This window comes from Achroia grisella, unplaced genomic scaffold (genome assembly GCF_030625045.1).
Source record: "Achroia grisella isolate CSIRO2021 unplaced genomic scaffold, CSIRO_AGI_Agris_v1 utg853, whole genome shotgun sequence".
NCBI lineage: Eukaryota > Metazoa > Arthropoda > Insecta > Lepidoptera > Pyralidae > Achroia > Achroia grisella.
In genome coordinates this window covers 1,053,945-1,077,005 of record NW_026713043.1, presented here as the reverse complement: position 1 = coordinate 1,077,005, position 23,061 = coordinate 1,053,945, and the positions used below count along the sequence as shown (strand labels likewise).

Sequence of the window (23,061 nt, the reverse complement as noted above, 5' to 3'; positions counted from 1 at the left end):
GAGAGAGCACGGCAGTGCACCGAGGCCGTCAAATTAAACAAAGTTTTAAACATTATATTATAGTAACGGTTACCTACGACTTCGTCTGCTTATTTTATAATAAGTAGCTTAATTTTATAAGAAATATGTTCTTCTGATACCATCGTTATATCTTCACTTTATGACAAATATTAAGATTCGTTCAATCGTGAAAAACAGTATTTGTAATAATAGTAAGTAGGTATAGAATCTTACTAATATTATGATAAGAATTTGTATTAGCTCTTATCGTTTATTCAACTAATATAATTAATTGATATGTTTTGATGTCAGTTGGTAAATAATAAAATAATAATAGGAAAATATAATTTATTATGTCACAAAATAGGTTCAAGCTCTCACTGCATTTTATCACTTGACAAAAACATCAAGTTTTCGATTTCACTTACACTACACAATAAATAGCAATTATTACTTATTTATAAATACTACAATTACAAAAATAACTAATTAGTACCCAGTTCATATTTAAAAAAATTGTATAATTTTTAAATTCGATTAAATTCAACTATTTTTACACTTGTTGTACATGGGGTACAGAAGGATTAGTTCCATCGTTTATGGTTAACTCTTTACCATATCGCTGCAATAATTCCAAGACTATTCCATTGGTCCATCCGAATCCATCTTGTACACTATATTCTCCACCACTACCTTCGTGGCCTGGATTCATAGCGTTGTACTTCTCGAACATCTTTTGCCATGTCGTATAACCGATGTAGTTAGCACGTAGCCAAATTGTTGCTTGCTCTTTTGCCATTTGTATTGCTTGTTCATTGCCACTATTATACAAACCACCGATTATGATGCTTTGGAGTGGCGGCCATGCATTAGGAAAGTCCCATTGTTCACCTGAATGAGAAATAGACGTTGGTACTCCGCCAGGAAAATCCATTGCTCCTGAAGATGAAAGGTATTTTACCAAACGGGCTCCATACTCGGATGCCAGCCCTTCATCAACAGCACCAGCCCATAATGGTGTCGCGCAGCTCGGATAAAAGTATTTTCTAAATGTACTGTGCTTGAGGTCATAGTCATACCAAACACCATCTTCTGAGTCCCACAAAACATTTGCAATCGCACTTCGCCAGTACTTAGCGAGACTCCACCATTTTTCCGCTTCTCGGCGGTTTTTTAGATGATTCCTAAAATCACCCGCAATTTCCAAGGCACCGGCGAAAATAGAATTTAAATCTACAGGTAGTATAGATGTAAGATGAATACTGGTTAAGTTCACATTCTTATTGGTCGACATAAACCAACGCGATGAAAAATCCCAACCACTTTCGGCTGCGCTTTTAATTTGTAAATAAAATTCTTCACGCATGTCTTCATTTGGAAAAAATTGAGCATTTGTGAAATCTTCATAATACGATTCCGGTCGAGGACCTTTAGTGCTTTTGTCAGCAATATATCGTAGCAGTAAATATTTTTTTCCTTTAACTTCAATCTCAATTTTTTTATTGTTAATCCAGTAATGCAATTCCTTTTCAACGGTGGCAATATGCTTCGCTAACCATGCAAGATCTCCTGTCGCTGTAAAATAGCTAGCAACCATTGCAGTGAGTAGTGGCGGATGGCTTCTTCCGAGGTAGTAGATACGGCTACCGTTCGGCATGTAACCTAATTTCTCCACTAAGTACAAAAGATTTTCAATCATACCTTTCGCTGTTTCAGTCATGTTGCTTATGAGAAGGCCTCGTACCATCCAATATGAGTCCCAATAATATAATTCCTTAAATCGTCCTCCAGGTACAATAAATCCATTTGGCACATACATAAGGCTGGTTCGCCCGAGACGATCGATTACATCTGGATTGACTTTTCGACCCAAACGAGCCCATATAGCGATCACATCTTTAGCAAACTGTTTCAATTTTGGATCTGTAATTTGTCCAAGAATTGGTGGATTAGCATCAAAGTCAGGTGGGCTCCAATGTGATAGTTCGTTGCCATCAATAAAATACTTAAGCACGAACTGGACAAGTGCTTCTCTTGATGGATTGTTATTTGTATTATTCATTAGCGTAGCAAAATTGACTAACGTATCATTTTCTGAATGCACAAGTTTTAGATCCACAAAGGTTTTAGAATCAGGATAGATCCTTGCCAGCTGTACTTTATGAAGAAGGTCACCGGAACAGTATATAGAAGAATTGCAGATTGCTACTTTGGTAATTGCATGCACATACGCTCCCAGCAGGCCCAAAACAGGATAAAAGGATAACCGTTGTAACTTCAGCATTTTTTTACATTCAGATTTCTTGCTAATTAGAACGGTTGGCTACGAACGCGCGCAATGATAAACATAACCTTTGCCTTTATCCGAGCTGTCGTGATGCGATGACCGGCACCGCGAGACTAATGGCTGCGAATACGGTCTGTAAATACTGTTATGCAGAGCCATTACGTTTTAAATAATAATAATCATTAATGTTATCTATCGCGCCCCGCTGCGTTTCCTCTAATTGACATCCTCATTGATGCAATTGACGAGAAGCCGAAATAGATGAATGACATGCTCTGCTTTCACTCTCGATGCAACAGAGTTGCGCGCGCACGTTCCCTTTCAATGCCCCGACCTTATAACATTGACGACTAACATAATTTCCGAAAATAAACAAACCGCACGTGCTCTCTCCATGAACTCGAAGATAAAACTGGCCATAGAGAATACATTTTTTAAAGCTGTCAACGCTGTGTTACTAATGAACGGAATTGTCTATGGTGGCGACACTATCTTCAAGTAATGTACACAAAACACAGATTATTACGCGACAAGTAAATGCCCTTAGATACCTCATTCTATTTTACAACTACGTATAATTAAATTACGAAAAACAACATTGTACCTAATGCTTTGATACATATAATTTGCATCACAAGCAAATAAATACTCTAGCGTGCATACAACACTTTAAATATAGTTAAATATACCTATTTCATCCTACATCCGTTCGTTTGTCTAGAAAATTCAATTTAATTACGGTAACCATCCTCACACAGTAAACATCACATAGTATTCCTTCCTAATAATTTCAACGCTGTTATACTTTAATATTAATCAACTTAACAGAATAGAATAGAATAGAATAGAAAATTATTTATTCAAATAAACTTACATTGAAGCACTTTTGAACAGTCATAACATTTATTTTTATCTACCGCTCATTCGGAAAGGTTGAAAACGAGAAAGAAATTTGCGTGTTGCTCTTTTAATTTCAACTTATTACTTACTTTTAATTTTACCCTTTATTTTTTATTCAATATAACAAAGCATATTATCAAATAAATATTATCATAGCTGAGTTGCTTACTATGATAATATTTATTTTATAACTACTTGTAACTACTTATGTCTATTTAAACAATTACCTTAAGATATATATACATATATATATGTATACGTTGGAAACTGTTAATGGCGGTGTTGCCGATGGCAACCTTTTTGATAGTTTTTATGTTTTTTATATATATTTGAATTTTATATTTTGACGTTCTGTTTTTATATACTATTTGTTTTCTTATGCCATATTGTCTTTATATTTTTGCTAGCGAGCTGATTACAGCTATTTTACCTCACCTAAGAACGTGTCTCATTTTTAACCAGTCCTTATACAGTCCTTCCTTCCGTAACAGGCGGTAATTCAAATAGTTTGCCTATCTACCAGTTCAATATTTTATTGGATACATACAGTTATACTCAAATTTGCTTAAGTATTATTTAAATAATCTGTAAAGAATTACATAATTTAAAAGTCAGAAGCATGTATTCACAAATGTAATTTTCTTAAACCTCTTTACTTCCGATTGTCTCCAGTTTCATTTCTTGCACGGTGCTAACATTTATATTCATGATTATGATTGTTTGTATCGGTTTGGGTATTTTCAATATAGGTATATATATTTATATAATTTGATATGTATGTTTTTACAAAAAAAGAGTATTAATATCAGTTGTCTACTCCCCATAATACAAGGTCTGCTTACCTTAGGACTAAATGTTGTTATGTCAATTGTCCAAGGATATTACTATTGGTAACTAACCGCAATTAATGTTACAGCGGGCGGTTTTATTTTATAATAGAAAAAGCATTTATTCCAATCAATGGTCGTACAAAAATAATAAGAGAACGGTAAACAACAAAGAAAAGAAACAAATGTAATTAATACACAGCCTTTTATTTAGTGTATTTTTAAGGCACTTAAACTAGGCACTGCCATGTATATAGTAAGTCACAATAATACTCACAAGTGGGTTATTCAGTATTAAAGTCTAATTTTATAGGTATAAAGTATGGTAAATAGTTACAAAGGTACTAAAGGTAAAGGTATTTACTTAAATGCAATTGAATTAAAAAAGCCTACATAAATACAATGTTAATCTTCTGCTCTAATTTATTTTACATATTAAATAGTAGAATTAACATATATATCTTAAATTACTGCTGCTTCGATGTGCCGCGTTGGAATACAATGTTTGATTTTTTTTGTGAGTGTGTAATTCTTTATTATATATGCTCTGTATAAATGATTAATAAAATGTGTATCTTAAATCGAAAACTATTTAAAAAATTGTACATATACATGTAATATTTTATACTTATATGTTTTGATATTTTACTAGCTTGTGCTCGCGGTTGCATTCGCTTGACTGGAATATTATTTGAGTTTATAGATTTTTAAATAGAGCCGAAACAAACACAATTTAGGTATATTGATAAATTTTAAAATAAAATTTAATTGACATTACCTATTACTTAAAATACGATATATTACATATTCGTTGATTTTTGTTTTCTATATTTAATACTTTATTATTTTTATAATTTTTTAAAACTATATCTATCAATATTGGACGTCACATAGTTCACTACAGAAAGTATACGTCTTCGCCATACATTCACAGGAATATTTCTAAGCCAATTTTCTTGTTCCCTCAACTCCCCAGGAAGGCAAGAGGGTTTTCCTACTCTCGATATAATCGCCACTCGGAAACCTTTCTACCTTGTTCAGATCCTCATTTGGTATTGAGGTACTCAATTCAACTGTATTTTTTTATGTATTATCTTAGATTAGTCTTCTAAACGAATTGATTTTTCTGTTTTAAAGCTGGTGTTTTTCTTGTTCTCATATCAAGATTAAGATCTTAGTAGTTTTTAAATTGTACTTAACAATGCGATTAAGTTGGTTATTTTGTATTTTACGTTATTGCTGTACTTATTATGTACACAATTAGTTTGTTTTTGTACGGTAATAAGTATGTAATTAGTCAGTACTTATTTTCTTTATTACTCATATATGTTGATTGACTTAAGAGATGACTGATATTTAATAAACCATAAATTTCATTTCGTTTCCGAGCATGACATCTTAGTTTATGGCACTGCGCAAAAAAATCACAACCTCGAAATATCCACCAACTGCTATGATTAACATGACTTTTTTGATAGCTATACAGTTATAGTTAATTTCTTCTTATATTAAATCATATTGAAGCTTGGCTTATACAATGTATATATCTAATCTAATAAATAAATAAGATTAACTACTTTATACTTAGATACTACTAGGTACTAAAAATGCACTATGCTAATTGTACTAATTGATGAATAATTTAAACTAAATTTACTCATTTGATAGAAATTTTAACTATAGCTCCCTTTCTTTGTCAGAATAGGTTGTAATTTTTTGTATTAATGAGGAATGTGATCAAAATTAATCATCTGTCTTAAATGATGAGTGTTAACTAACATTCGAATATCTTTGCAGGCTTTCATTTTTATAAATACTATTTTATTGTTCGTCACTTCTAGAATCTTGCGCCTGTGAATCAGGAGAGTCGCTAGAATCGTCTATTGGCGAAACTTGCGTATTGGTATCATCAGCAGCGGTCAATTCTCTACCGTATTTGGTCAAAAGCTCTAAAACAACACCATTTGACCAACCGAACCCAAATTGTACAGTATATTCACCACCTCCACCAAATTTGCCTGGACTTTCAACATCATACTTCTCGAACATCTGATCATTTTCATTAAATCCCTTGTAGCATGCTCGAACCCATGTTTGTGCAACATAAAATGCTAACTTTTTAGACTCATCAGTGTCTAAAGCTTCCAGAGCATTTACTACCATACTAACGAGTGGTGGCCATGCATTCGGGAAATCCCATTGCTCTCCAGTATTAGCCAAGGATGCCGGTATTCCGCCTGGAAATTTCAAACCTGGTGAACTACTCAAGTACTTCAATACACGAGGGCCATGCCTCATAACTAGATGTTTGTCCACTGCTCCCATCCATAACGGCGCGACGTTGCTGGGGTAGAAATATTTACGGTGCTGATTGTGACTGATATCATAATCATACCACACACCATCTTCTTCGTTCCAGAAAACTTTTTCGATGGAACTTCTCCATTGTTTTGCCATATAAGCCCAATGTGCAGCGTGTTGTCGATGCTTTAAAATAGCTCTAAACAAAGCCACATTTTGAAGAGCATTTGCAAAAATTGAATTTAAATCTACTGGAATTATATCTCGTGTGCGAATCGTTTTTAAATCGCTAGTGCTCTCTCCGTTAGGACCAATAAACCAACGAGATGAAAAGTCCCAACCGCTCTCAGCAGCACTCTTCAAATCGTTATAGAAATCTTGTCTCCGTTCTTCTGTATCAAATTGCTGTGCATCGGTGTAATCTTCGTAATAAGATTCTGGACGAGGTCCAAGACTGGGAGCAAAATATCTTAATAATGTGTAAGATTGTCCGTCCTTGTCAAACGTAACAACTTGTGTGTCCAACCAGTATTTCAGTTCTTCTTCAAGAGAATCCACATTAGCCTTCAAGAACTCTATGTCTTGCGTCTCTCGAATATAAAGTGACATCATAGCAGTTAATAGAGGTGGTTGACTCCTCTCTTGGTAATACCATCTGCTTCCATTAGGAATATGCCCTAACTTCTTTAATATTTCTATTAGATTTTCTATTACACCTCTTGCAGTATCGTGCATACCACTTATAAGCAAACCTTCTATTATCCAATACGTATCCCAATAGTATAGTTCCTTAAATCTTCCTCCGGGAATTATGAAACCATGTGAAACCGGAATAAGACTGTACTGTTCGGGCTTCTCAAATACTTCAGGCTTTACTTTTCTTCCCAGAATGGGCCAGACAGCGTTGATGTCCTTACCGAATTTCTTCAGTTTTTCGTCACGAATGCTTTGTAGGAAAACGGGATTATCCGTATAATCTTCAGGTGTCCAGTCTTCAAGTTCACTGGTCGTATCAAAATATTCATCAACGAATGATTTTAACTGTTCTGCAGTTGGTTTATTGTTTGTTTCGTTCAGTAGAGCGTCAAATGCTGCAAGAGTGGTGGTTTGGTCATTGCGCATTTGAAGATCAACAAAAGTCTTGGAATCTTTGAAGAGACGTTGAAGCTGCACATGATGTAAAAGTTGACTGTCACAATATACAGTTCTATTGCAGGATGGGGGAAGATCATCGGCGAAGGCACTGCTCGCTGCTACCACCAAAAAAATAAGCGACCACATCTGAAATGGAGAAAATAAATGGTCAAAATATTGGTAAAAATGTTTTTCTTCTATTACACTAGTGTGAAGTGCTTTGTCATCCTAGCCAGAGCTTACGACATCCTATGGATGAAAAGGTGGACTGACACATTACATACTTTTACCGTCACCACACTGAGATCTAAATTAATCGATCATAAAATTGACTCGTTTAAAATATTCCGCTTTATTTTTTTCTTTTGTGTTAATTGTCTTGTGTGTATTAAATATGTAGTAGGTATAAGTTACAGTACAGCATATATAGTTTGAATTTTAAGTATTTTCTTCCAAACTCGTAACTTATTTGGAGAACATTATCAACGTAATAGAACATACAACAATGATTGTTAGACATTTTGTCACTGAGTACTAAGCTCCAGTCTTTGAAACAGCTTAACCGATTTGGATGTAGTTTTACTAACGAATTGTGTTAAATTTCACTTAAAATTAAGTGTTTGTTTTAATCCAATAGGTTTACAAACAAAAAACCTTTTATTGATAAATAGTTATGAAATATCTGGGGTATTCGAGTAAAATAGTTTGTAACTTTAACTGGATAATATGAAGTCCACGACTTCAGCTCAGCTAATCCCCTTTTATAATTACTTAATTAACACTGGATTCGACATTAAAAATGTATTTTACCAGCTACTTGCCCCGGCTTCGCCCGGGTATACATGTATTATACATATAAACCTCCCTCTTGAATCACTCTATCTATTAAAAAACCGCTTGAAAATCCGTTGCGTAGTTTTAAAGATTTTTTTTTTATATAGGGACGGACAGACAGCGACTGCGACTTTGTTTTATACTATGTAATGATAATACATAATAATTCTTAAAACGATAAGTGATCCATTGAAAATCAATAAAATGGCAATAGGTGAAGGTGAATAAGAAAAATGATAAATTGTCATTAAAATATCTGCCGGTATCATAAATTGATATAAAATGTTACAAAGATGCTTCACGGCCTACAGGTACAATATTTTATAGTAGTAAATATTGTACCTGTAGGTAGTAGTAGCAATAACAAAACGCATTTTTTAATAGTCATGATAATTCTGAATAATGCAAAATATGCAAAGATTTCTTTGAGAGCGCTAATCATATTTACGTCCTATGAATATTTACTAAGAAGCCGCATCTTTTATACAAGTAATGCGATTAACTAAGAGATAGATATATAGCTTAAAAAACTCGCTGCAAATAGTCTAATGATATTGCCCAATAAATGGACAACTGACTAATATTGCTCAGTGGAAAGGACTGTATTATGCTTGCACATGTATGTTCTAAGAACAAAGACTAATCGCAAAAATTAATATAATTTTTAATAATATGTAGGAGTACATATAATTTTTTGTAGTTTTTAGTATAATTTTCCTATCAACGTAAATTTTTGGGCAAGTAATAATTTGCTTCTATAGTGCTTCATGACTACATACGTCATAACTTCGTTCCTTCACGCCGGAATTTATATAGATTATATTCAAGTGGTTTTTTATTAACAATTAGTTCCTACATTTATTTACTAGTACGGAAATCATGTACTAACTCGAAACGAGAATAGACTTCGCGCAGTAAACTTGTGGTACGGTGGTACAACGTAAATGGTACGTTAGTAGTAAAATTTTCCATTAATATTTCAATTATTAATACAATAACAAAAATATTACATCTATTAAGAGTCAACCAATATGTTTCAATATTGATTCAAATGTTCTAACAATACTAACTTATTTGTACTTATTGAATAATTCCTACTATTTGTACAGATTTCTTGCCTACTTAATTCCATTTAAGTATTTATTAGTATTTCGCTATATTTACACTGTAGCGACCATAGATAATATAATATTACATTAGCGACAGTCACACTTCTTTTTCTCTTTATTTACTTACGGACTTAGGATCACAATAGTGAGCATGTTAGCTCCGTTATAGTTTCTAAATTAATTACATAATTTTTACATTCCAATTACATGTTAACTACCTCAAAGACAATTTTTTTTAAAACAGAGGCTACTAACGGGCATGCGGCTCACCTGATGGTAAGTGATTACCGCCGCCCATGAGCACCCGCAACACCAGGAGAATTGCAAGTACGTTGTCGGCCTTTTAAAAGGAAACCGCACTGTGGAGGACCGCCATTCATCCAGATGATCAGGATGGTATTTTAGTTTTTGGCGGGTGGTACGGTGGAAACTCAGCAGCTGGTATTAATCCGAAAAATTCCTCAGAATACTCCTCGTGATATATGCGGTAGAAAATGCACAGAGATGCAATATCTCGCCGCAGAGCCAATGTGTCGAGTCTGTCACAAAGACGTTGATTACCAAAGATTCTAGTTGCTTGGTTCTGAATGCGGTCAAATGGAAGTAGCTGATATTGTGGTACTCTCACCCAGAGATGAGAACAGTATTTATTACTGATTTAAACTTTTATCTACAAATTTGACAGATACATTTGGATGTGTAAAATCGCTGTTAATTTTTTTTTGAATTTTATTTTATGAAATTTTAATTGAAAACAAGTTTACGGCCATTGATAGACAGCGGTAAATATAGTCTTATGAATAGCATCTTCAATCATTTTTTATGTATATGAAGGATGAAGTATGGCAGTTAAATTATATCCGGATAACACATTAGTGTTCAGAAAAATGGTACCTGGAATCCTGATAAGAACCTCACCGTCAGCAATAGACTAATCTAGAATATATCGATAGAATATACTTTATTTGTAATACACAGTAAAGAAAAAAGCATAAACAATATGTTAAAGGACATGTATAGTTACAATAAGGCGGCCTTGTTGTTGAAAGCAATCTTTTTAAGGCAATATTAGGGAAACGGATTGAAAAATGAACAGGTAGAGTAGGTAGGGTAGGTATATATATACAGGAGAAAACTAAAAAACATAACAAACATATATTGATGAAGGAAAATAATAATAAGTATAATATGAATTTAAAATTTATGTAAACAATAATAATTATATATGTAATAAACTAGATACACTTACATGAACTATAGTACATACATATTATAAATTTATGTTAGGAACTGACATTCTATTATTATTTCTAGTAGAATTAAATTATAATTTTATTAATTATCTCTGGTAAATTTGATATACATTGTCTCGACTCGGTGATCTAGCTGTTTAGCTTACCCCTTTACTTCGATTCTTCGCACAGTACAAACATTTGTATTCATGAGTATGTTTTTATTGGTCTGGGTGTTTTTCTATGTATACGAATATATTACACTATATAGCTATAGATAGCTCTGTTATCTAGGCCCAAGCTAAGCATTGCTTGTGTTATGGACATTATATAAATACTTAGGTACTTTTAAAATACAAACATAATATACTCGTATACATAGAAGAACATCCAGTGTAATACAAACAATCATAATTATTTCTGAGTACATAAGATGTGATATTACAGGATATTAGGTATGACATCTTAGTCTTCCCGAATAACACTGCATGAGTGATACCATTATAACGTAATGTCCCATGTGCTTGTGTGCAATTTACGTTCTGTTTTTATATACTGTTTGTTTTCTTATGCCGTATTGTCTTTATATTTTTGCTAGCGAGCTGATTACACTTATTTTACCTCACCTAGGAACGGGTCTCCTTTTAAACAGCCTTAATACAGTCCTTCCGTAACATATGTATATATATCTATTACCATCAGAGTTTATCATTTGGCATCAATTCTGCCATTAGCTTGTTTGTTACTTCAATTACATAAAAAAATTAAGAGTCTATCTTTGTCTATGTCGGTTGTAAGGGTTCAATTCTTGGTGATAAATCATTATGAATATTTTAAAGGTCTGGTCTGGCCTTGTTTTTTATCAGCGTTCACGTTCAATGATCACAGTAATAAGGTATGCCTGAAACGTGACTAGACGAAGTTACTTAGTGTGTCGGTAAGTTATTGTACATATAAGTATGGTATCAAGCTGTTATATTTATTTACACCTTTTATAAGGGGATGAAGGGTTTTTTTAATTATGGTTGTTTTTTTTTGTTATACTACGTGTGGTTAACTAGCATAGGACCCATCTGATAGTAAATGGTTGTCCTGAGATACCAGGGGTGTCAAGTGTGCGTTGCCGAACTTTTAGAAACCTTAAATGAGGCAGCATGGGGTTTTTCAAGAAGGATATACCTTTTTGAAAAACTCCATGCTGTCTCATGAGAAAACCTCGACAGGTAGTTCATTACACAATCTAAGTGTACGCAGGAGGAAACTCCTTTGAAACCGCAGTGTCCGAGACCACTTAGGTTTTAGTATGTGGGGATGAATTCCCTGTCGACGGCAAGCGGTGCCATAGCAAAAAGGTTGCCGTAGGCATCGTATCGCATCATTCCTTAGAACACAGTCCGTTGTATATTCAGAACACACAAAGCGTAGCGAAGTCTCGCATCAAACTAAGTGGTTCGATACCACTACAGAGATCGGGATCATTGACAAATCTCATAGCACGTCTCTGAACCGAGTCAAAAGGGCCGAGCTGGTATCCAGATGCTCCTGCCTAAAGTAGTACTCCCTGTGCGGGCGAGCCTTTGACTTATATGAGAGAAGTCTCTGGACCTCGGTGAAGTACCGCTTTGCTCTATTGATTCACCACGATGTAGTAACTGACCCGACTTTATACCCATCCAATCATCCTCTACTGGTGCTCTACCCGTGCATACCGTTAACGCAGCTGACTGCACCTATACATATATTATCATAATCATCTGTTTAAAACTAGCTGTTCCCAATTTCACACAGACGTAATAAAGAAAACTTGACCATGTTTTTCCAATTATCACCATTTCATTAACTCTCAAACGGTTCATAGAAATGGTAAATCCAGCAATTTTAATCTGTCTAAATTGAGAATTGTTACTAACAGCATTAATATATACTATGTCAATATATAATCTGTGACGTCAGTGGAACACAATACAGAAGATATTCGTAGACAATAGGTACTTAACGACAGCTATGTTTCATTGTATGACATAGAGGATAGTCTTCAATAAATCATTATAAATGACTTACTAATATAGTGAGGGTGTATATATATACATATATATATATATAACACACTGTTGAGGATTGCCAACAATAAAACATTTAGCTGTCGTACGAAGAAGTATAAAATTCTGTATACTAGATACTAGATGTGCCCGCGGTTTTAGCCGTATGAAATTTGTAGCCTATGTGTAATTCTAATGGTATAAATATATTGTTTTTATTAAAGTATATAATACTCACATCACACTTACTTAATATTTATCTTTATATTTCGCCCAATTTCTATAATATCTTTTTTAATTATGATCTATGTGTTATTCTAATATCTATAAGCTATATTACTGTACAGTTTCATCCAAATCCGTTCAGTAGTTTTTGCGTAAAAGAGTAACCAACATGCATCATACCATACTCACAAACTTTCGCGTTTATAATATTAGTAAGCTCTAATCTCGTATATCATTTTATTTTGGTCAAAGTATATACTCTTTCAAACTTTTGCATGCCAATTACAATTTTGATGGGACATTTAAAAAAGTAAAAATTATTATGTACCATGTACATAAGCAAGTAAATAAATCATTTAATTTAATTTCAATACGCAGTGGTACGAGAATGAAAATATCCTTGTATTGAAGACTAATGGAAGGGTGTGATGTCGTGGTTGTTAACTATCGTGTGACGCACCATTAATTAAAAATGGTAAAGTCAATAATCATGTAACCTGAAACGGAACGTCAGAGGCCAGAGCCAAAGTAATCTATGTGACATTGACGTGTGGATGACGGGCGATTGAACGGAGGCAGCGGGAGTTTTGGAGCGAAAGTGTTGATATTATTATAAAACAAATAAGAGATAGATAATTGTGAATATTGTAGGCATTGAGGTGTTTCTCTCCCTGACTAACCGGCATTACGCCTAAGTCGTCAGGATACTAGTGATTTTAAAAGTTCAGAAGCGGTACCAATCCCGCCTACAAATTCGACTGTAAGGTAATTCTGACTAGAAGTTGTGGTAAGTGAATTTACGTTAATAACACGCATACCATTAAACGCAGTTTCTCACTTGTTTTATTGAACTTTTGGATGAATTGCTTTCTACATATTAAATAGATTTAGTATGTACGATAACTTGCGAGAGTAATGACATGACATGTAGCACGATATTGAGGTATACAATATACCTAAGAAAGAAGTATTATGAATACATTAAGTATAGAACAACATGGCTATCTAATTAGTTTAAAATACAGAGTAACTATTGTTATGTTATTAATGCCTATGATAGAGTATGATAGGATATCAACAGATTAGAAACAGTTACATTAACTATGTTGACATACAGGTTGAACATGAGAACACATACCATGTTATACATATAAACAGTGTAATGGTATTGCTGAGTTTGTTGCTAATTCACAGTAAATTAGTCAAACTTACTGTTCAGTTTTGTGTGTTTGTTCTACGTGAATTGAATTGAAGAATTGTTATTATTTCTTTACATAGGTACACATATATGTTTGATGATCCCATTTCAGATAAATGACAATCACAGGCATAGTCCAGGTATATGTCTTGATGGTGGTTATATTCCCAAATTGAGATACTGTCATATGTATATATATTATATTGGTTGATACTTTGATATGTGTTTATTAATGAATTAATAAAGCATATTAATATAGATAGACACAGTATATTGTTGACATAAACTGATACCAGCAACATAACATGTTATATTTCATAATATTAGATATTAAAGACATTTTAGATGCTATCTCATGATTAGCTGTGAAGCTCTCAGTGAAAATAGTACTTAACTCTGATAGTACAATTATTATATTTATTTCTTGCTGTGTTTTGAATTTTATATGTATATAGCAATGGCTAACAATTGGTAGTAAACTCCAATGTTAAAAAACCGAATAACTGTAAACTATTATTATTAATAGTTCCTTATTTAATCATTATTTAGTATAAAATCCAATTGAGATCTATTAGGATCCTCAAGGTTATCATAATCATATGATATTCATTATTAATGTGTTGAAAAAGCACCTAGAAATGATATCCAATTCCTCAAAGGTGTCATATTATGCTGGAATTATATATTATATGTATGCTCAGATTGAATGTATTATATGTTTGAGCAATTGGTTCACTTCTTTGATGCTTCTCTTGAAATTCATTAGAATGGCCCTTAGCAGCCATTGTTGATCAATAAAGGTACTTAAAGGTCCTGTGCAGGTACCTGTAGCTATGTACATTTGTCATTTGAGACAATGTTTAGTAAGTGAGTGTTGGAATTTATAAGCACCACATTAATATGTGACATGTTAGAAAGTGATAGATTACAGGTAAGACTATTCTTACATGGTTCAGTTTTATAATTTATGAAGTTGTCTTTTAACCTAAAGAAAAGCTTTTGGTAACTCCAGAAATGAATGTTATTGGCTCTTGATTGTATTATTGATTGTACAAGAAACCTGTTGAATTTTCTAAACAATACTTGAGCAACAAGCTTGTCTTTAAATTTACTATTAGTGTTATGAATATGAATAAAAGTTTTTTGAAATAAGTTAATATTTGTGTACATACAGAATGTTTGGATATATATATTGAGTCGCAACAGTGAGAGTATTTGCCTTTTGATGAGTTATAACTCTCCATACAGTAAATTGCACAAAATGTCATGATTTTATAATATGAATATGTACAACATACGACAATTGTTATCACAATAATGAAAATAGACTATTGTAATATATTGCAATGTATTGCTATATTGTCCAATCTTGTGTAGTGCATAAGCTAATGAACTGAAGATTTGCTGCAAGGATCTGAGCTTAAGTTATCCATTGAGTTTTATTATTTAGTGTCATTTGTAGAATGACAGTACTAAGAAACTATAAAGTGGACAGATTCATTGTTAAATCTGTATTGGAATTGAAATGTGAACCAAGGAGGAAATCATTGTTTAAATTCAAATTGTATTATATATTTGTGAAGTACAGATAATAAAAAAAAAAAAACAAGTAGAATATATTATTGAATATTAATATAAATAAATGTATATCAGAAGATAATAACTAATTTAAAGCATTCATGAGTTAATAATGCACTCTAACTCATCTTGAAGTTAGCACATGGATTGTGTCAAACAGTGTGGTCTAGAATTGTGAAATTTGGATAATAAACTTTATAATTCAGATATTATGGCAGGAAAATGGAAATAAATGAGTGCATAGCACTCTTTTGTTGTATATAGGTATGGACAGATGGGAGAGAATTAAGTGAATACATGTAAACTGTGATATGGTGAAATAGAGGAGAAAGGAAAAATTGGATACTATTTTTAAATGGTTTATGTAACTTACCTTCTATGTATTTGTAGACTACAGGATTATAAAATATTTTATGATTTGACTAATGAAGTTTCTGTATATTAATTAGTTATTATTAAATAGTCTCTGTGGGAGGCAATGTTAAGATATTCAAAGTACATAAGCTTTAAAATTATTATAGAGGAAAATTATGAGACACAGACAGACAAGATTGTTAGGAAAGTAAAGAGATATGGATATTCTAGAAAACTTTGCTGATGACCTTGGTAATGTGGTTATTAATAGGCTGCATAATTGTCCATGCATGGAAATTCGTTCCCATTCTATACAACCGTTATATATTTATGAGAATTCCTGATTGTTGGTGTTTTATGCTATGCCTTTATAAGCATGTGGTTTGTTTTATTTAATATAACTTTGTTACCAAAGAGGATGAGACTGAAGTTAGTCGGTTTTATGAAGATAGCACTTCTATACTGTGGCAAGCTTCCAATTATCTTCTGTGAATCTACTGTACTGTAGAGGACAGTGCATGGTGATTTCGGTATAGCTATGACAGGAATATATAAGTAAAAAAAAAAGAATAGGAAAAATCCTCAATATCTTGTGAACACAAGTTAATCACTGCAAATGTAACTTAGATTGAAAGTGAGATGTTGGTATCCCTTGGGATGAACAGTGATTCACAAGCACAGTATCAGTACAATTTATAGAAGAAAAAAAATATATAAATAGTAATAATTCAAAAGAAAATTGTATCATATGTACAGGTATAAATACATATAGTAATGCCTATTTAACATTTAAATAGTATTGTGATTGATTGGATTGTAGGACGCCATATAATGAAATGAAAAATTTATAAGCCATATATATATATATATATAAGAAAATGGCAGAGACGACAGACAAAAGAAACGTAGGACAGCAGAAAAAAAGATAAGCAGATGACATAAGAAAAAAAAAGGAAACAGCAGGAGAAGACTGGATGCAAACTTCCATAGGGAGAGACATGGATAGTCAGTATGGACGAGCTGGTTTATGAATATGGATACTGGCGTAATTTATGAGATTTTTATATGGTTTACTGATGGATAATAAACTACTTTATGAATAGCATATATGTAGAATGAAAAATAAATACTGCATGGTCTAAGTTGTAAGTTTTACATGTTATAGAGAAGTATTTGTTGAGAAAATGTTTGCGAGCTGAGCCATTGTTCTTTAATTATAATGGTATTATATTGAATACAAATTTAAGAAGCACAGGTACCACACAACAAACAAAAGGACAATTGATTGTTGTTAAATGTATGAGCATTAAAGTTTTGAAAAGTGTACATGGGTATACTAGATTTAAGTTGAAAGGATCCTATTGAACCTATAACTGTTTTAAGAGACCTTTATATCTAATGCAAATAAAATGAGAGAGAATATAAGTTGTGGAAGTAAGGCTATATCTGTCAATGTAATCCCAGGAATATATAAGAAAAGTTACTAAAGGATATAAAAATTAAGATATAAGAAAGTTAAATATTGTTAAGGATTACAGTTTACTGTTATAAATTACTGTTGTAGATGGTTTTGCCAATTTTATTAATTTCTAGTTAACCTTTGTTAAATCTTGAGATATTGTATCTATTAAGATTTTAATTGATTAAAAAAAACAAAAAGAGTATAATCGAAGCGTATAATGCTAAATTAACGAGCATGTAAGAATTGTTGGTATACATGTTGACTCAATTGACTGGAATATGAGATTGGATGTGTTGTATTTAGACCATTGTCACTTTTGACATAACTGTTGAGTTGAAGTAAAATAAAAGTGTTAACTAAGGCTTTTAATAGTAAACTCATCAACATATAAGAATTGATGTTGTCACTTGCATAGCATACGAGAACGGATGTATTAAATAAGTGAGGGTGTTTTAATGTTGAATTGTACAAAATTACAGGTGTAGAGATATTGGAAGTTTATAATAATAACGGTGATGTTGTTTTCAAATATTTGGTTGATATTGATCAGATAAATAAGATTGAATTAAATTTAAAGCGTTGTCTTTGACGACGACGGAAGTTAAAATTTTTATAAGTAATGATCAACGCAATCAAATGCTGGGCATTTGATTCCATAGATTAGTCTGAGCACCTATATGCACTTGTATGTGTGGCTGAACGCCCTTTGGAGAAATCGGATTGACTATTGTACTAACTAAATAGTTTAAATTGAAATTAATCCTTTCAGAATTGATTTTATGTGTCTGTTGTAATTAATGGGAAATTAGAAGAGGTGCTAATTTATAGAACCCAGACACCGTATACAGACACTTTAGAAATATTATGAATAAAGCGCTCGAGGTGTACAAGATAGTTACACTGCAAGATTGTAGTAAGGACCATCACAAGGTAAAATTTGATACACCTCTATGGAAAATAGTCGGTAAATATACGCGGTGAAAAGTTGTACATGAACGAATAGATCTGAAAGATTAAGGAATGTTAGTGATACAATGATGAGTTACAATCGATGACAAGCTGAATTATGAGCAAAATGGCTAATAGAACGGGCGGTTGATATGACAATGAAAAATGATTTGCAATACTTTGATGAAATTATGAGATTAATATAATAATCATATGACTATGAATACGATTTATGGATTTTAAGGTAAATGATGGTGATTTAGATTTGATGATATACTGATGAGATGATTGCGCTGAGATCGCGGCTAATGGTTCCGTATACGTTAGTTCACGGAGAAAATGGGGATCCGCGTGTGCTCAATGCGACGTACAACGAACGACTCGCTTTTTGTTGATGCTACTCAAGATTTGGTAGATAATAATAGGAGTAGGGTATGTGGTAGTAATATATTGCATGTTCGTTCAGAAATTGGTAGATACTAGATATATATCAACCAGATATATAATTCGAATTTGGTACATAATTAAATTGAATTAACTTATGATTAAATGTTATAAAGTCCTTTAAAGCGTTGGAGAAATAGTAAAATGGAACCAGGAAATCCAGTTCTTAAAGATATGTAATAGAATAAAAAGTAATAGTAAATTTTGATGGGAGTGCATATAACCCATAGTTGAGTTGCAATGTAGAGCACTTGAGGCTGAAGTAAAAATAGCATAGTACCATAAAGAATATGACTAGTTGGAGGCCGTAACTCCTTGCGTGCGCAAGCGGTGAATGCCTCATTGAGAAAATGACCAGTTGTTAAATATTTGATGTGTTTCAGTTGGAGGCCGTAGTTCCTTGTGGCGGCAAGCAGTGGCTGAGTCTAATGAGAATCTGACCAGTTTGAGGCCGTAGCTCCTTGTGTGGGCAAGCGGTGGCTGAGTCTAATGAGAATCTGACCAGTTTGAGGCCGTAGCTCCTTGTGCGGGCAAGCGGTGGCTGAGTCTAATAAAATCCAGATCTGTTGAGACCGTAGTCATAGTGGGCAAGCGGTGGCATTTTTTTAATGTTTTGTTTTAACAGGTATTTCACTAATTAGCTAGGCAGCCGTGTTTGCAGAGACGCTGACTAGTACCTGGTGTGAAAAATTAAGTGATACAACTTAAGGCGGAAAAATATAACGAAGACTGAATTCATGATGTTGAAATGTAATGTGTAGTTGTCAGTGGCAACTTTCATATTTTAAGTATGTAAAGTATCTCAAACTAAATTTTATATGATTTTAATTTTATTATATTACCTGATGTTAACTGTTATGATAATATCGAATGAGGCCCTTCGATAACGTTGGATGGCCGAAGTGGCTACGAATACCATCGATAAAATATAAAGTGAATAGTAGGCTTACTAAACTCACGTTCGTTTGACGAAAGTTAGTAATTCGTTTTATGGAAATTGCGCAAGGTTTTACAACAAACTCCCAGAGTCTCTACTCAATTTGCCAGAAAAAGAAATCAAATGTGTCATAAAATATTTTCTTTGTAAAAAAAAAAAAGCTTATTATAAAATTGAAAAATTTATAAATGTCATCATTTATAAATCGGTGTTTTTTTTTAGAAAATATCTAACTTGAAATTCATAGCGCTGTCAATGTTGTCTGATTGAACGGAGATTAAGTGCGTAGCGGTTTTTATGTTGATTGCCGCACGCCTAATCCTTGTTGTTAATTAAATATAAGTAAATCAATATTTATTTAAAAGAGCAACACACAGGTTTCTTGTTTATTCTTCTTGTGATGAATCTGCGTTCCGAATAAGCGATAGATTTACCTTTTGTAATGTGATATGTTAAATTTATCCGTTAAAATATTCATGATGAGAAATGTCAAGTTCTATTTTGGAGGTATAAAAAAAAATGCAATGTTCATAAGATCGGAAACTTACATTGTGATGGTGATATGTTACAGTCTGACTCATAGAAGTCAATCACCGCCAAATAATTGTTTGTTACTCTAAAAGGTTGTTCATGTTTTTGGGTGATTTGGATTAGATAGATAGATAGATAGATAAAAATCTTTATTCGTATCCCGATAACAAAGATAGTACAAACAAAATTCAAATAACACATAAGAATAGTAAATAATTATAAAAAAAAAATACAACACATAATACTTTAACTTCCACATAAAATAAAAAACATAAAATAAACATTAAAATATATATTTAGGATTATGTAAATTAATATATGTTATGTTATATTTTGTGCATTCTGAATGCATGCCGAAACTTAGCTCTGTTAGTATTGATTTTAGATTGTAAACCTTTGACAGTATACTAAGATAGTCAATGTTATGAAAGTAATGTGTATCTTTAGTTTATTTAGTTAAGTATTTGTTATATGATCCTGTAGACACTATATCCTTTGATAAGCATGACTACGCTCATCAGTTACCTATGTGTCTGGGCCAGACACTATTGCAGGATGGCCGACTGTTAACTATCGTGTGACGCACCATTAATTAAAAATGGTAAAGTCAATAATCATGTAACCTGAAACGGAACGTCAGAGGCCAGAGCCAAAGTAATCTATGTGACATTGACGTGTGGATGACGGACGATTGAACGGAGGCAGCGGGAGTTTTGGAGCGAAAGTGTTGATATTATTATAAAACAAATAAGAGATAGATAATTGTGAATATTGTAGGCATTGAGGTGTTTCTCTCCCTGACTAACCGGCATTACGCCTAAGTCGTCAGGATACTAGTGATTTTAAAATGGTGAACAACAACCGTACCAGAATCCTCATGATTCTGGTACGGTTGTTGTTCACCACGACATAGAGAAGGACAATGCATACGACTATCCCAACCGGTATTCCAGGAATGAGGATATTTTTACCATCTGTCCCAGGTATCTACGTGAATTCAGAAAAAGTATCATGTGTTAATCTACATAGGTAGGGGGGAAATGGGATTGTTAGTAATGTGGACTAATGAACCCATTACTAGCAATGTACCATATCAGGTTGACCTCCACGCGGTTCCCCCTGGAAACCATCGTGTTAAATTCCTGGTGAATTTGTCACGATGGGCTAACTGACCTGACCTTATGCTCATATTATCACCCTCCACTGGTGCCCCGCCAGCGTAAACCGTTAGCGTAGGCGGATGCACCATTCCATTATCACATACAAAAAAAAAAAAATCTACATAGGTGGGGGGAAGGAGATTGTCAGTAATGTGGATTGATAACCCCATTGCTAGCAATGTACCATGTTAGGTCGACCTCCACGCGATTCCTCCTGGAAACCATCGTGATACATTCCCGTTGAATTTGTCACGTTGGGCTAACTGATCTGACTTCATGTTCATCTTATAATCCTCCACTGGTGCCCCGCCAGAGTAAACCGTTAGCGCAGGCGGGTACACCATTTCATTATCATCCACAAAAAAAATCTATATAGGCACCAAATTTGATTCAAATTAGTCTAGCAGTATTGCGTGAAATAGTTTCGATGAAGTCAAATGTTATGAAAAGAATGATAATAAAAACACTATATTCTGACTCTATCCGCTCATGGCTTAAATCGTATAATATCTAAAACTTTTTAATACTCATAAATTTTCTTTAATACTTAGGATTTAAAACTGTCCCGTTTTAAAGTCGGTTGAAAATAAAAAACAAAATATAATACTTTACTTACGCGATCCAAAATCATTGTACGACGTAACTCAAACAAAACAATATTTTCCTGCTAAATCGATTTTTAAACTTCATATAGGAAAACACTGGAAAGCTCACGTCATTCACTATTGCTGGTAATTTACAAACAAATGTTATCAATGCCACAATATTCATACAGATAGATAAAGTTATATCACGCCTGATAACGCAATGAGTACCCGCATATCTGTGACTATTCCTGTCTCTCTGATTTTGCATAGTTTCTCAAGTACCTAGTGAAACCTTGTCAATACACACTTATGTATGACATGTTTATATCTATTTGACGACCTCGGTGGTCTAGCGGTCTAGCACACCGCTTTACGTCCGATGGTCGCGGATTCGAATCCTTGCACGGCACAAACATTTGTATTCACGAGTATGATTGTTTGCACCGGTCTGGGTGTTTCCTATGTATTATATGCATGTATTTACGAAAAAAAAAATCTATGTATTTGTATCAGTTATCTAGTACCCATAAAACAAGCTTTAGCTAGATAACTTGGGTCTAGATGGCGCTGTGTGAATTGTCCTAAGATTATTATAAACGCCAAACTTTGTATGGCTGGATAGAAGAATGGATGTTTGTTACGCAAAAACTATTGAACGGATTTTGATGATACTTTACAGTAATATAGTTTGTACATCAAAATAACATATGGGCTATAAATTTCATGGGTGTGAAACCGCGGGCACAGCTAGTAGGTATATGTCTATGAACAGCACTACGGGTATGACCTACATTATCATTTTACTCCCCAAATACCGCTCATGACATTCTAGAATACTAAAATGTCACCCAGACAATTTTTTATAGTCTTCTTTATTCTGCTAAATATCGTGAATAAAATTACAAATTTTGAATATTCAACTTGTATCTGCATAATTTTAAATTAGAATATTTCATTAAAACAGTTATAATAAT

General features: G+C 33.2%; 1 protein-coding gene across 1 annotated transcript; it reads right to left on the bottom strand.

The window, feature by feature from the left end:
• Window positions 1–361: 361 nt before the first annotated feature.
• On the bottom strand, window positions 362–22,223 carry LOC131852552 (uncharacterized). Its single transcript, XM_059203232.1, is given in 4 exon segments — window positions 362–2,275; window positions 5,220–5,255; window positions 5,830–7,596; window positions 22,117–22,223. Coding segments are annotated over 4 exon segments (3,540 nt in total). The 5' UTR covers window positions 22,132–22,223; the 3' UTR covers window positions 362–553.
• Window positions 22,224–23,061: the final 838 nt, after the last annotated feature.